General features: G+C 41.9%; 1 protein-coding gene across 1 annotated transcript; it reads right to left on the bottom strand.

Moving 5' to 3' along the window:
* Positions 1 to 6,364: 6,364 nt before the first annotated feature.
* On the bottom strand, positions 6,365 to 15,199 carry Klf6 (KLF transcription factor 6). Its single transcript, XM_021653237.2, has 4 exons — positions 14,850 to 15,199; positions 11,372 to 11,945; positions 9,976 to 10,099; positions 6,365 to 9,493 (listed from the first exon to the last, which is right to left on the bottom strand). Exons 1-4 carry the CDS (start codon positions 15,051 to 15,053, stop codon positions 9,442 to 9,444), a joined length of 954 nt encoding a protein of 317 aa, XP_021508912.1. The 5' UTR covers positions 15,054 to 15,199; the 3' UTR covers positions 6,365 to 9,441.
* Positions 15,200 to 15,531: the final 332 nt, after the last annotated feature.

Genomic DNA, 15,531 nt, shown 5'->3' with positions numbered 1-15,531 from the left:
CTGCATGCAGTGAAGTCTCTGCCATTCATAGCACACTGTAGTCTTGATTCTGAACTGAGATACTCCGGGCAGTGGTCACTGGCATTATGTCGCTGTGGTGTGGTGGCACTCAGAACACCAGTGCACACTGCGTGAGCACAGCATCAAGACGCCAGTAAACTCTCAGGCTGCAACATGGATGAAGGCTGCAGAAACATCTCAGAGACATTATATGTTTGGTTTTGAATTAGGTTTTGGTCATGGCATGTCCAGAAACATTTTAATATTGCCAAATCTTTTAAAACCCTCACATTCAGTAACATGATTTTCTTTGTCATATATTGTGACCCACAGTTTACTCATGGATGCTCTGTTAGCCACATGGCATGGAAAACATGAGACCCCCAGTACATATACATACCAAGTTTAAATAAAAATTTAATAGATAATCACTCCTTGCTGAGTAAGTATATTGGTTTCTTGATTATCTATTGCTGGCTTGCATGAAGTTCATTGGCAGGTAGTGAAAAGACGCTGCAGAGCCCAACCAGAAGACAACGGAACACAGACACAGGTCTGTAACCGATTTTGTTTTTGGACTCCTGGCTCTTCTACAGTATCTAATTTGAAAACTTAAAAAAAAAGAGTTAAAAATAGTGTAGGGATATAGTACAAAGTGATGGGTTGCTCTATATCTCTGTTACTGTTCACACTCACCTACACGGGGTCATTGTCTCAAGCTTGTCCCTGTAAAATGCTAATGGAGCCCTCACTAGTCACTAGATGAATAGCTAGGTGAACATCAGCCCACTATTCTTCATATTGCTGGAAACAGAAATGTTGATGAGACTATCCTACAAATAAGAAAGGAATCATACAATCGTACAAAAGCCAATTTGTGATATTTTAATGTTAATAAAGGATCATAAAGACACAAGGCTCAGGTAGTGCAACCTTGGGAGTGATGCACATAAGAAGAAGTCTAGTAAAAATAACCAACAAGCAAGTAAACAAAAGCTAATTCATTAATATAGAGTAGAATAAAGGAAATGAACCAATAATATAGAAGTGCAAGCATGCCAGTTATAATTTACCACTCCAAATGAAGTCGGCATCTCACATAATATACAAGGCAATATATGAGAAGCTGGTACTGACCACTCATTTCACTGGAAAGAATGTGATAAAGAACGCAATGATGCTGAATGGCCTTGACACGCTATCTGTTTAATGGTGACTTGAGTCACCAGAGTTAGAATTGCTCCAATCTCAGAGTTCAAAGGTTCTTATGAAAATGGTGGTAACAATTGGAACTTCTGGGCGCTTTGTCCTTTGTTCAAAAAAAAAAAGTGAATTTAGCCCCTTTTTAAGGTCTATTGGCCAATTCCCTTCTGCAATTGGACTGTATGTTCCTGGCTTTTGACCTGAAAGCATTTTACTCAAAAACTTGCAGCACTTCCTTCCTGAAAGATTTCAGCAGTGTAGTAAGAATTTCCAGAGGAAACTACTTTGTGGATCATTAAGAAATAGCATAATAGTTTATGTGTATTCCCTGAAAGTACAAGGAAATTATGCTGTCAAAGTAAGTGGGAGTAAATGACGTCTATTGCTGATCTTCAGGTGGTAGGGGGAGAGATCCATATATAATTAAATTTAACAGAAAGAATGAAACTTGTTCTTCTGATTAAGAAATAGTTACCTACTATACCATAACAATAGTGGTGTTCAATTATCAACTATTGGTTATATTCTGAATCCAGTTCTCTATTCAACTTATTTTTAATATTCCAACAGTTCTGGTGGCCTTTCACTGTATCTGTTTTAGAGATCTAAAAATGGGTTAAGAAAAACACAAGTTGAGAAGTGAGTGAAATGTTTTCTTATAGGTTCCATACAAAAATAGTCACCACTGTTCACAGCAGCCAAGAGACAAGTGCCTACTCTTTGCAGATACATAGCTACAGATTCCTTCAAGGACAGTGGCTCCTGCATCGTATTACTGTTACAAGTCTCCAAGAAAATTCACAACTAAAGGCAGGACTGTGAGAAGCCTTAGGTAACACCTTTCATACTTCCTAGTACACTTGTCTGACTATCAGGTTCTGACAATGAAAACACTCAAGTCCTGAAGAGCAATGTCCCTCATTACCTAACTGCTGGAAGCTCAGTGTCCGGGTCATGATAATTAATAGTGAATCATGAGAAGCTATGGGCAGGTCTACCTCCTTAAGCTCTGTTGATCTCCTTGAAAGGTAAAGAAAGTAACTCTCTGGTTCCATAGTTCTTCATTTCTATCACACTTGAACCTGGTGGGAATAGGAAGCTCCTTACATGTTGGGGAAGCCCCGAAGGTGGGGGCATGTCCTTTGAGAACATGTGTACTCCTCAAAGCTTCATGGAGAAAGTTTACATTCAACTGTTAGTTCACCTCTTCTCATATCTAAGGGATATTATCAGGAGTGACTTTAGAAAGCAGGACTTCCCAGTAGTCTGTTATTTAACAAGCCACTTCACAGCTTCTCTATTCTTCACCTTATGTCTAGGCATGGTTACAAATATTTAAATCAGAACCATTATAGAACAATGTTTTCAATTAGCCATCAATAATATCCTCCATAATTTATTCTCCTTGACTTACATTAAGTAAATTAGTTATGAAAGACAGAGCTAGCGCGAGAGAATAGAAAATTGAGTGGGAGGATCTGAAGGGAGTTAAGGGAAGAGGGCCTATGCTCAAAACATTAATTCTCCAAGAATTAGTAAAAAACACACCATTTTTATTAAAGGAAAGAATTTGTCCAGTGGCAATCTTACTGTAAAGAATTTGACTTGCTAAATGGAAAGGTTTACAAACTCTTGTATGTCTCATCACGTGACAGTGTGCTAGGGTTTTTGGCCTTGTAAATACATAAGCTATTTGACAGTGGATGGCACTATACATGCAAAGGTAGGGCGGACTGGAGTTTTCAAATTCCTTGTTGCAAGAGACTTGCCACGCAGAATCTCTTTCTTGACATACCTACCCTGTTTTCTCTTCTCACCAGCACAAACAGAAAAATGACATTTGGGTAAAGTGCCTGGTTTGAGGGAGGTAATTGATCATGCCAACACGTGGTGTTAACTATCCTACACAACTGGAAACAAGTCTTGCACAACCAGAAAAAAAGTGTGGTAATGTGAAACTTAAGAAATCCAAGGAACAGAGCTCAGCTTAGTTGATCCATGGGTCGCTCTTACAAAGGTACATTGTCGTGAGAAAGGACACATTTTTGAGAAACAATCCTTTAAAGTGTAATGGGTTCCTATTTATTATTTGTGGATATCAGAGGTTTTTTTTCAGGTTAATTGTACATGGAATGTTTGACTCAGGAGGTCTCCATTTAAGGAACAATTCTAGACTTTACATGACAGTTTGCTCCCTTGCATAGATTACATAGGGGATGTAGAGTTTGAACCAGAGTCTGCAAAGGTCTCCCATTGGCATTATGGATTTTAGTTCAATCTGTCTTTCAATGAGGATTCCTCCGTGCCTGTTCAGCCCAAAGTGGTTCCTGAATAGACACGTGAGACCCAGATTTGTTCTATTCTTTGTCTCTTTCCATTCACAGTAGTTTGGCGAATCCAATTAAAATTAGAGTGAAATGGAAAGACCCTGCCATAAAATAAATCTAGTTAAATACTTTGCTGGATTGCCTCGTTTGTGGGATGCACCCATCTCACTTTCTTCTCATTGTATCTCCACTATGTGCATTAGGTGATTCCTGCCAATGAATGCACGATGTCACATCTCTGATGGTGCTCTGTGTTCTTAAGTATTAAAAACAAACAAACAAACAAACAAAAACACTTGCCATCTGTCTCAGATCTGGATAGAATTTTAAAATTGTGACTTCTGTTACAAGCCTTAAAGCTGAAGAGAGAGCTCAGGCATTAAGAGCAGTAGTTCTGCAGACAGGAAGACAGAAGTTCAGATCACAGTGCCCATGGAAATATCTCTATCCCCAGCTCTGAGAGGGGTGGAGACAGGAGGAACCCCAGGATAAGATGACTTCCAGTCTAACCAAGATGACAACAACCTCAGTTTCAGGAGAGACCCTCTTCAGAGGAATAAGGGGACTCTGATGGGAGAGGGCATCTGATAGCCTTTCTAAAGAACACAGGCGTACATGCAAACACACACTCACACCTACAAATGCATAAGCATATATATATGCATAAGTATATATATATATCACATAAGTATATATGCATAAGTATATATATATCACATAAGTATATATGCATAAGTATATATATATCACATAAGTATATATGCATAAGTATATATATATCGCATAAGTATATATGCATAAGTATATATATATATATCACACAAACACATAAGTATATAAATAAACACCTAAAATAAGCAAATATTAAGAAATAGTTCCTGGTGATATAATACATACATAAAAAAGTTGCATATGGAAGCTGTGTTCTTTATGGCAATTAAAATATAAGAGTAAGAGACTTTAATCACTTCCATTGCCCTCAGGACAAAAGCCCTATTAGATAAGGAATAGAATTGAGGGATTGAGGGAAACTGGAGAATATTGTCCCTTAATGGGTACAATAGCACTTTTCAAAAAAGTTTTTATTTTAATTAAATAAAATTATATATTGTCAAGCATCAAATGCATGAACAACTTAACTTTAATTAAAGGAGTAATGGGCAGTTTGAGAACATTCTGTTTTCCATTTTCAGAGCAATTTTCTTCAACAATACTTTCTCCTGTAACAGGAGAGAAACTTTCCTAGGTCCGGGCCAAGAACTCTGAGGATAGTGAACATGTAATTTGAAGTCCACCCTGCACTCACGAACCGCAGAATGGTAGTGCTATAGAAAATGCTAGATTCATGTGACCTAGCCTGAACTGCTTTAGCAAGGAGCAAATGGAGGCCCATTGTTGCTGAGCAAATTGTCCCCAAAGTACACAGCTCGTTAGAGCAAAAATGCTCCCTTCCTTTTAGCTAGGTTTCAAAAAACTTGTTAAGCATACTGAAAATGCTTTATACTTCCACAAATACGCTGAGCCCTGTGGCTGACGCCTCGCACAGCGATTCTCCTAACAGCCTTATTTGAACATAACTTAGCTGCTCAGCAGACTTTGCATGACAACGCGGTCTAGTCTTAATAGTAGCTGAGAGAGAACATATTATCGAGACTTTATTTAGACTGTACGGTCAAAGCAATCCAACTGTTAGTCAGCCTGACATGTGCTTCGGAATGCCACACACCCATGAATTCTGGCAAAAAATGTCACTAGCTCTTTATGCCCTGACCCACCATCACACACCCCTTCCAAGTTGCTGTTATTAAAAAAAACAACTCCTAATCTGGGTACACATTTAAATTTTTCCTCCCCAATTACAAAATATATAATTATAAACCATACACATTTAGCAAAATGATGACCTACTGTGAAGTAAATTATTATACCGCACCTAAAATGGAGACCACCCTTTCTGTGGAACAATGGACAATGCATTGAAGCTGGCCCCACAGGAACGCACTGATTTTGCCCTGTGGCTACTGATTGGCTTACAGAATACAAAAAGATTCCAAGATGCATCTCTCACTGATCTACACAGTAAAACTGGAGCCAGCATCTCAAGCTACTGAAGCATTGCTTGAATACAATAAGCTGCCTATTTCTTTTCTTTTCTTTTTTTTTTCTTAAATCTCTCTATAGGTAATGCATTTTAGATGCCTTTTTTTCCTACGTCATAAAATCACATAAGAAGGCAATCTTGACTTTCTGCCCTACTTCACTGAACTAACCTGGGAACTCTGGGTGCAGGAAAAAGTGGCTTCAGTGAGTGTGTGGGGATGACTTTTTGGCCTGACTTCCCTTTGTCATCAGCTGATCGCTTCTAGCCTTCCCAGACAGAAGCCATCCAGGTGTGAGGCCGGCTCTACCTAGAAAGACTGGCCCAACTCTAAGAGCTAAGTGAACAAGAATTGCTGGATTCCGAAGTGAAAGGGACTCGCAGAGGCCTCAGCACTGTAATAGTCTCCCTGACTTGAGCGACAAGAAGAAAAAAAAATGAAACAAGTTTCTTCCTATTGTGCCCCCAAAAGCCTGGGGCTGTTATTGCCAGGCTTTGGAACATATTCAGTACATTTGAGGGGTGAGGGGAACAATGTCAAAAGCCTCCCTCTAGCTCCAGGGACAGCTGTGGTAAGTGGGAAGACAAGGAAGGCTGAGACCAAGCTAGGCAAATGGCCCTTAGAATTGCACAATGGTGATTTCCCGGAGAGGAAGCCAGGCTGAGTAACACAGCAGGAATTTGTTAACAACCCCCTTCCCCCAACTGCACCCCAGAAAAACAACCAGGCTCCAGATGCTGATAAGAATTCTTTTTATGTTATTTGAATAAAAAATACATTCATACAGAAATATAACAATCTCGCAAAAAACAATTTCAAATAAAATCTTGTAAAACAAAAGTTTACAAAAATCTTACAAAGATTCTTTAGATAACAGGGTGCTTCAAAAAAAAAGAAATAAAGAAATTTCACTAATAGAAATTTTTTTTTTTAATTTCAAGCAAAAGTTTCTGCTTGATTGAGGCTCAGTTATCACCTGAACAGAATGTACTTGCGTATTATGAAAATTACAGGCATTGACACATACGGCAGCCGGCCCCACCCAGTCAAACAACAGCTACGGTGTTTCATAAGTGAGACGAGCCAGCACAAGTTTTTTCTCTTCTGTTTACCTTCTTACTTAATGGAATTGTTATGGATAAGCACACAGCAGGGCCAAAAAAGGAGTTTTCCAAAACCCAGCAAATCAAGTGCTTGGATTTCGAATTGCCAAACAAAAGTGCATTTTCCCCTTAAGCAAAATGAAATCAGTACTGTAGAGAAATGTATTCATCAGCCCAGATACAAAAACAAAACAAAAACAAAAAATAACAGTTACATGAGCTTTAATCATTGCTCATTTCCAGGAAGATCAAACAAAATACCAGCCCAGCAAGACTCATTCTCATATATATATATATATATATATATATATATATGTAAAGATCCACACCCAAAAAGCCAGCAGCTGGATGAAATATCAGAAATATCAGCTGTCTATGCTGTGGTATGCCAAATTCCGGGAAAGTACTCCTTGAAAAAGCTGGGAGAATCTACATGCTGGAAAAAATAGTTTCATCTGCATAAAAAGTATTCTAAAAAACAATCCCTGTGATCAGCTTACTCTTAGGTTAGATCTTCTAGTAAGGCTGAAAGTAAAATCAAAACCTTTGTGTGTCTGAGTCCAGCTGGTTGGCCAGTATTTTGTTCATGCCCCTTTTGAATGGCCAAAGGTACCCTATTCCAGACTTGCCAATAATGACTAGCAAAATCAGCAGGGTGGAATAGACTCAACGCCGAAAATGTCTTCAGCAAATTATTAAATTAAAGATAAAGCCTCTATAAAAGTTAGGTTATAGTTTTAAATTTCTTTTAACCTCCTTTATGGCCATTTTGAAATACTTCTTCACAGGCTGCAGAATTTTCTAGCTAAACATTCTAGTTTCTTCTTAAAAAAATATTTATATATTATCTATATATAATATATATATACACACATACATACACATACTATACACACAAATATACATACACAAGAAATTTCATCCACTTTTAAAAAAAAAAGCAGTATACTTTCAGTATTACCAACAGATAGCTAGACAGGTACCCAAAACTTGTGCCTTTTGAGCAAGATATTGACATTTTTTTTAATAATTCTGTATCTTTAATATGTGTGAAAATGTTACATAATAAATACAGCCGGTGTGTGTGATCTGTACAATTGTGCAAGGTCTCTTAAAAGAGTCTCATGGTCACAGAATTAGTTTTCAATTAACATGTCTATTTTTCCCCATTTTAACACTGACAGTCAAGTTTGTTGGAAATGAACACATGTTGACATGTCAAAGGAGTTGTCACCTATTTGTCATAGTGGAGGATCTTAAAGAGGTGGTTTTTGTTGTTGTTGTTTTTGTTTTGTTTTGTTTTCCGTATTATACACTGATACAGTACAATGCCAGGTGAAAAAAGAGCCTTAATTAAGCATGCATCACCCATACCCCTGTATTTGACCCCACAGAAGGGCCAGTTGCATAAGGCACCATTATGAAGGTCAACAGTGCATTAACAGCTAGAAAACCAGAAATAGTCCTCAAGGCATAAATAAGAGAGACGTAGCTGCATGAGAAAAACGGTTTCTAAGCTTAGTGGTTTGATCCACCTGACTGAGAAAAAAAGTTTATGTTCTTAGCCTAATGTGACATTAGACCAGTAATTTCCAGGCCCCAGCACTTAGACATTTGACATGTGTCCAATTTCTTTAAAAGGGCACCTTAAGATTCTCCAAAAAGCAAATTCAAATTCCGAGTCATTGAAAACACAAGCCTACACTGCACAATATCATTTTGCACGGGGAGTGTTACGAAATAGAAGGATCTGGGGGGCGGGGGGTCTTGTCTTGCCAGGCCTAAATGGCTTAAGGAATCATTATTCTAAACAAATTCAGTCTTATAGCTGCTTATTAATTGGAATCAAGATTGGAGACCCTATTTAAAAATTGTTAAAGTTTATAGCTCCCCCAGACCATGCACGACTTTTTTTTTTTTTTTTTTTTTTTGTATTATAAGGGAAAATGACCACTGTTATTTGTAAATACAGCTTATACAATGGGTTACAAATGAGCTCCGTGTAGCCAGTAAGACAAGCTACTTGACACACTGCACATTCTATAGCTGCACCAGACACCAGAAAGTCCTTTCATACAGGAAAGGGGGACAGGGGTTCCCCCTGGCCGTAACACTCACCACTACGGGGTCCTGAGTTCCCACTCCCACCCTCCAAGTTTTTTCATCTTTTTGTTTTTTGTTTTTTTTTTTTTAATTTTTTAAATTTTTTTTTTAATTTTTTTTTTTTTTTTTTTTTAAGGTGCAGACACCCTTCAGGAAATGATTGGTGGTCAATTCATCCCTCCGTATACTCCTCACACACAAAACATTCAAACTGCTTTTTTTTGTCTCTTGCAGTTATTTGCTACCACAAGGGGGAAAAAAAAAGTCTGCCTCACCATACAGTCAGTAATAGATCCTCAACATACAGTCCTCCCACCCATTAACATTCTCAGTGCGCATGCTCACGGCAAAAGGCTCAGGAGCCTCTCAGAAGGTTAGGAACCAGTGGTGAGTCCGGGGTCACCCAAACACCATGCACCGTGGGTGCTATGCCGCTTCTGACATGACTTTTGTAGCCCTCAAAAGACCTTCCAAAGAGAGGCCCCTGGAGGTAACTGGGTAGGAAGCAAAATGGCATGCTTTGGCTGGTACAGGCATCCCTCCTTCCATGGCCGCCTCTCAGCCTGGAAGCCTCTTTTAGCCTACAGGACTGCTCCCTCTGCTCCCTCAGAGGTGCCTCTTCATGTGCAGGGCCAGGTGGTCGGACCTGGAGAAACACCTACAAAGGCAAATCAGAAACAAAGACTGTTAGGTTTTGCCTCCTGGATTGTGAGGTGGAACAGTTACCACTCTTCCCTGTACAACTCTTTGACGCTCCTTCAGGGACAGGGAACCCCAAGGCAGAGGAATACAAGTTTAAGAAGTCATCAAACAGCAGCCAGGAAATCTCAGAAGTCCCATGGAAGAGTCCAAACTGAACCCATCTTCGAGTTTTTGATTTTGAAAACTGTGTTGGGAGCCTATTTTAAAGACAGTCCCCTGGACATTTTTATTGCAGAAATCTGGCACACTGACAGTCAATGTGTCAGAGATTTCTGAAGAAGCCCCAGAGTTAAAAGAAATGCCAACAAATAACAGGAAACTGTTGGCCTTCTTTTCAAGGTCTATTGCACACACCTACTCTGCTCTAGCCCTATCTCATTCCCATGATCCCATACTTTTTTTTTTTTTTTTTTTCCTGCAAAGCTCTCACTGACGTACCTGTCACAGTGAGAGCATTTAAAAGGCTTGGCACCGGTATGCTTTCGGAAGTGTCTGGTTAACTCATCACTTCTTGCAAAACGCCACTCGCAACCTTCCCATGAGCATCTGTAAGGCTTTTCTCCTGAGGAAAGAAAAGCACATGACAAGGGCACCGTGATTTCACTGACGTGATGAGGGAAAGGAGAAGAGTCAAATGCGGGGTCCCTGAAGCCTGAAGATCTAGCCCTATGCTTTAGAAACAGTACCTTTGGCAAGCTAAAGGTGACTAACATCACGCAGGATGTCTGTCTGTCCCATGGATCCATGCTACCAAAAGCAAAGTTAACTCATAACAATGACAATTACTCAGACTGCTGACATACTTGCAGGGTGAGGTGTCGGCCCGCAGAACCCACAGCCTTGCTGAGGGATGAGATTTATTGCTTTCTCCATGGAGACATTCCCCTCCAGCACTATCTGGTTCCTTACTCATTTCCCTGTGGAATGAGTCGTCTGGGACCTTCTACATTTCTACAAAACTGAAATCATGAGTTTCTGAGAACCCTCATTCAGAGGCTTTCAGATCAGTCTCTAAATGGCAATCAAACAAGCAGACTGACATCACTCCCTAGCTAAATTATACGTGTGAATTGAATAAAATTCTACGTGAGTAAAAATATGATGCTAAAATCAACCCCAGTCAAAAGCTGTCTTGTTTTGGGGAACACTCACGTCCTCTCCTAGCTTTGTGCTTTTTCAGGGCCCTGACTTCATCTTTCAAGAATCTGACTATCTTCTTGGGAAGATAAGAACTCACAGCGTGTGTCTTTCCTGTGGCCCTTCCCCTCCTATCCTGTATGCTGTTCTGGTGGTTTCAAACAAACAGAACTTCCAGTCTAAGTAGTGGCATTGCATTAAGAAAGCCCTTGTTTTAAATGGCTGTGTGACACAGAGTATTCACAGTAAGTGAGCACTGGCCAAAACTATTACTCACACTCAGGCTCAAAATACCAGTGTCAACACTAGCAAACTCCATGCTGCCCAAGGACACTCTGTCCTGATCCTGGACTTACATGACAAAGCATGAGGAGCAACCCAACATAGCACAATTCATGTACAATAGGGAAATGAACACCAAGTGGGTGAACGTTTTGGGTGTTGATGGAGAATGTGATCTCGCCTCTTGTGTAATCTGAAAGCATGAACCAGTCATCTGATCCAAATGTCCAGTCTTTTTAGATTCTACTCTGAACTCCAAAAAGACCCAATTCCTTAGTGACAAGAATTTAGGAAGTGAGGATTTCCTTGCATGTGACCACAGCCTGGGGAGCCCTGGTTCCCTCCCAGGGCTGGTACAATTCAATGGCGCCCACCAGCAGCTGACCAACTGCCCAGGTCCCATGAGGGGACTGACCTGTGTGAGTACGTTGATGTGCTTTCAAGTGGGAGCTTTTAGTGTAAACTTTCCTGCAGCCGTTAAAGTGGCATCGATGTACCCTCCTTCTGCCATCTGGGGAGGCATCGCCGCTACCCTTATCACCAGACTTCCCTGAAGTCCCGCTGTGAACCTTCCGTGGCGAGGGCAGGTCTCCTGGCCCACAGCCCCATAGCTGAGAAGATTCCCTGTTCACTTCTGGAGAAGAAGGAGGTGTGGAAATGACAGAGGAGCTCATATTTCCTGAATTGACTAAGACTTCACTGATGGGATCAGAGGTAAATTTGGTCGTGGGCGAAAGTTCCTCAGAGCTATCTGAAGACTCGCTGCTGACATCAGAGTTCAGGCTGTTGGTCTCTAAGTTATAATTAAAGCTTGGGCTGATCAGAGAGTCTTCTGAGGGACTAGAAGAAATCTTCAGTTCTGATTCTTCCTTCTTCTCTCGAGCCAAAATGATTTTGGTCCACAGATCTTCTTGGCTGTCAAATTTTATCTCAGAGGCTGACACGTAGCAGGGCTCACTCTGAAGATAGCGTTCCAACTCCAGGCAGGTCTGTGCAAAAGGAACCACAAGAAGGCACGTGATTGTTACGACTACTGAAAGTGGAACTGAAAGCACATAAAAGAAAGAAAGAAAGAAAACATGCAACAAAGGACAAATAAATTATTTCTGTGTCATGTAATACGGGTCACAAAACCTTCTGTAATGGGAGTCTATTTCCTCATGAATGCTGGAGGAAAGCTGTTTCTAGGAATACGAAGGAAAAGCAGAGACAAAACCGCTCTTGGTTTCTCCAGCCTTGGACCAATGGCCACAATGAGTGATGATCACTAGGCCTGTTTTGTTGTTATAGTTACAAGTGTTGACATTTCTAATGAGGATCTTGGTAAACCACACAAAGAAAATCAGCATTACACATTTCACACCCCCTCCCACCAGCCTAACAGGTTTAACCAGATCTTTTGACATTCTCTAGAACCATGCGCATCAATGAGAGAGCCCCAGCCATCCACAACTATTCACGCAACAGGACGGAGAGATTGCACAGCACAGTGTGGTGTGGTCTGAAGACCCCCTTGGGGGACACAGCTTACAATAGAGGGCTGGCTGTAGTCAGAGAACAGACAGCAGATATCTGTCTGTATTCAGGGACATCAATAGATTTGAAGAGAAACCTCCCATTTCCTGTGTAGCTGACAACTAGGATGTGTGTGTGTGTGTGTGTGTGTGTGTGTGTGTGTGTGTGTGTGTATGTATATATGTATATTTTTCAATGTCATTTCCCAAGTACAGCACTGTGGATACCACCAAACTTTAATGATTTCTTCACAGTGGCCAGAGAAAAACAAGAAACCTCAACAACAGAAGTGAATTCTTCCAGAATGGCCATCTGCTATTGTAAAGGATGGAAAGGGGAAATTACTCCCTGGCCCTTCTGGGAGTCCCACAATGAACAAGGACTTTATCTCCTGGCCAAGAGTACAACAGTATGAGTCATCACTCCTATTTCTTTCACACAATGCCAAAGGAGACTTCCTTTTGAAATTCTGACCAGCAGCCAAATAAGGACCCGGCTCAAATATACATGCAGTGTGCCATGGACACGGTGCCCCTTCCCCAGCCCCGCAACCAACCTTTCAAGGAGCTACACAACTGCAGAGATCAGCAGCCCCTCTCCCCACCATTTCAAACTTTCTAGCCACTGGAAAAGAAAAACGGTAGGAAACATTTTAGGATTAAATTATGTCGGCCCTGATTTTTCACTAGGTCTGCCTGCATGCCCATATAAGGCTGTCTGTGCCACCATGAATTCTATTCTACAGATAGAAATTTCGACACCAAACTGCAACAAATTGTTATCAGGGTACAGACCATCTTGAGCACAGGCTACCAGCAAAAGGGCTAATGCTGACTTTAACAATGTGCCTTCTATCACAGTATACACACATCCTAACCCCTCCCTGTACAGGCTTCACACAGCAAGCACGAACAAGCCAAGGATGGGGGTGTGTGTGCTTGTCTCCCCCCCCCACATACACACACACAAATTCAATGTCTGTTACAGTGCATACGGTATTCAGATTCGAGGCTGCCACACATATTCTTGACATTCCTAAGAAAAGGCGAGCACATTTATGAAGATCTTGTTAAACTTTAATCAACTGGCTAATTTAAAATCTCCATTATGCTGATGAGCAGTGGAGACCTGACCGCAGCTCTCTGGGAGTTTAAAAGGCTCTGAAGGGGACCAGGAGCCAAGTCTGGCTTGTTGCCCAAATCCCAAATGCCTAAAGGAAACTACTAAGATCAATTTCAATCACGTCCCAGGGAGCAGCTTCTTTGAGGAGGAAAAATGGGGAGGGGGAGAGGAAGGCAGAGAGGATTGTGAACAATTAAGCCGGCTTGTGGAGGTTTCAGCCAACACTTCTCTTTTCGTGCGTTTTAAAACCTGGGAGGTTGTGAAACCCACAGAATATATATCATCTGCTAATTCACTTGGAGGAAAAAATAAAAAAGCCAGCCCATAATGGTAGAGACAGCCACCAAACTGTGGTTTTAAAAAGACAATGGTAAAAGTGTTCGATACTGTCTTGCCACTCACAAAATCCTAAGACTTAGAATGGGGGGAAGGGGGGAAGAGGATGTTTCTTCCGTTGCCCCAAATTCTAGTTCCACTAAAATGCCGGAAATCGAGATTTTTCTTCCCCGAAGTAAGACCCAAAGCAACTAGGAATGGACTCATTGTCATATGACTGACAAGTCACTTGTGTGCAAACAGCACTGCCCCCCCACACACACACCGCCGCGCAGTCAACAAGGAAAGCAGGTAAGAAAAACAAGGCAGACATAGGCAAATGCTAAGAAATTATCCATAAGGAAAAGAAACCGCAAATGGCCTTGAGTTGGAGGAAAAAAAAAAAAAAAAAAGCTGCTGCGTTCCGCAGGCAAAATAGGAGACTTAAAAAAAATGGCTGTACAAACATCAAAACAAAAACAAAATCCTTAAATCAAATCTTCTGGCAGTCAAGGCAAGCCAGTTCATATGACAAAGTCCAGCTGTAGAGTTTGGAGCTGGTACAAGCCCCAAACTTGTGCCAACGGTTCAGGTCCGGATCGGCCAAAGGAATGTGGGGTTCCCCTCTCAGGTGGATGCTGCTCGGAAGCTCGGAATTAGGAAAATAAAGAAATACAGAAAAACGTACTGGGAACAAGAGCTCGCCTTCGCACAAATGACAACTCTATTCCCCGCTGCCGAAGGCTCGCTCTACAGTGCCTTCATCATTCCAGGCAGCAGGAGGGCATCTTAAGATCATCATTTTTAAAAATTAGGCAAATGCTAATCATCATTAAAAAAAAAAAGATGCACTTCCAAGCAAACAACCATCTTGCTTGCTCTTCCGCGCGACTCCCTCCTCGGCGCACCGGGCACGTGAAAAAAAAAAAATCCGTATTTACCTGTTGCCAATATTCCTCCAGGGACGGCAGAGCCGAGAAGTAGCCCGTTTCGTGCACAATCTGTAGTTCCTGGAAGATGCTACACATTGGGAGCACATCCATGTCGGGTTGGAAAAGACAGTCCCCGCTGTCGGGAAAACAGGGAGGTGAGCGATCAGGAGTCGGAGCCGAAACTGTCCCCGGGAGCGCAGGTGAAAGTTTCATGCAAACTGGATGGCGCTGCAATCGGACGCCAGGTCCGGACCCTCCCGCAGCCCGCAGCGCGCCGAGCCCACGCAATATTTGCAAACAGCGGACTGACTGCAAGCGTAACCCCTGCAAAACTTCCCTATTCAAAGCTCCGCTGCCAGCCTCCCCCCTCCTCCCCCGCTTGGCTCCCCCCACTCCTCCTCCCCCCACGTGACCAGCCAGGAGCTCCGCCCTCCACGATACCCAATCCCGCCGCCGCTGTCCCGGGGGCTGCGCGACGATGATGTCAGCTCTCGCCAATCGCCGGCGCGGACACAGAGCGGCCCCGCCTGGCGTGACCGAGCCTCTCCATTAAAGGCCTCCCTATTGGTGCAATTCGAACTCGGCCTGTGCTGATTGGAAAGACGTTTCGCAGGCTATTTTTAGCAGGGTATATAAGGCGAGAGCTACGGCGCGCCGAAGGAGTCGGCTCTGGGAGGTGTACGGCCGAACG

The sequence above is a fragment of the Meriones unguiculatus genome, chromosome 19 (assembly GCF_030254825.1).
Source record: "Meriones unguiculatus strain TT.TT164.6M chromosome 19, Bangor_MerUng_6.1, whole genome shotgun sequence".
In the NCBI taxonomy this organism is placed as follows: Eukaryota; Metazoa; Chordata; class Mammalia; order Rodentia; family Muridae; genus Meriones; species Meriones unguiculatus.
Note: the sequence above shows the minus strand (reverse complement) of the source record. Positions and strands in the feature narration are given on the sequence as shown.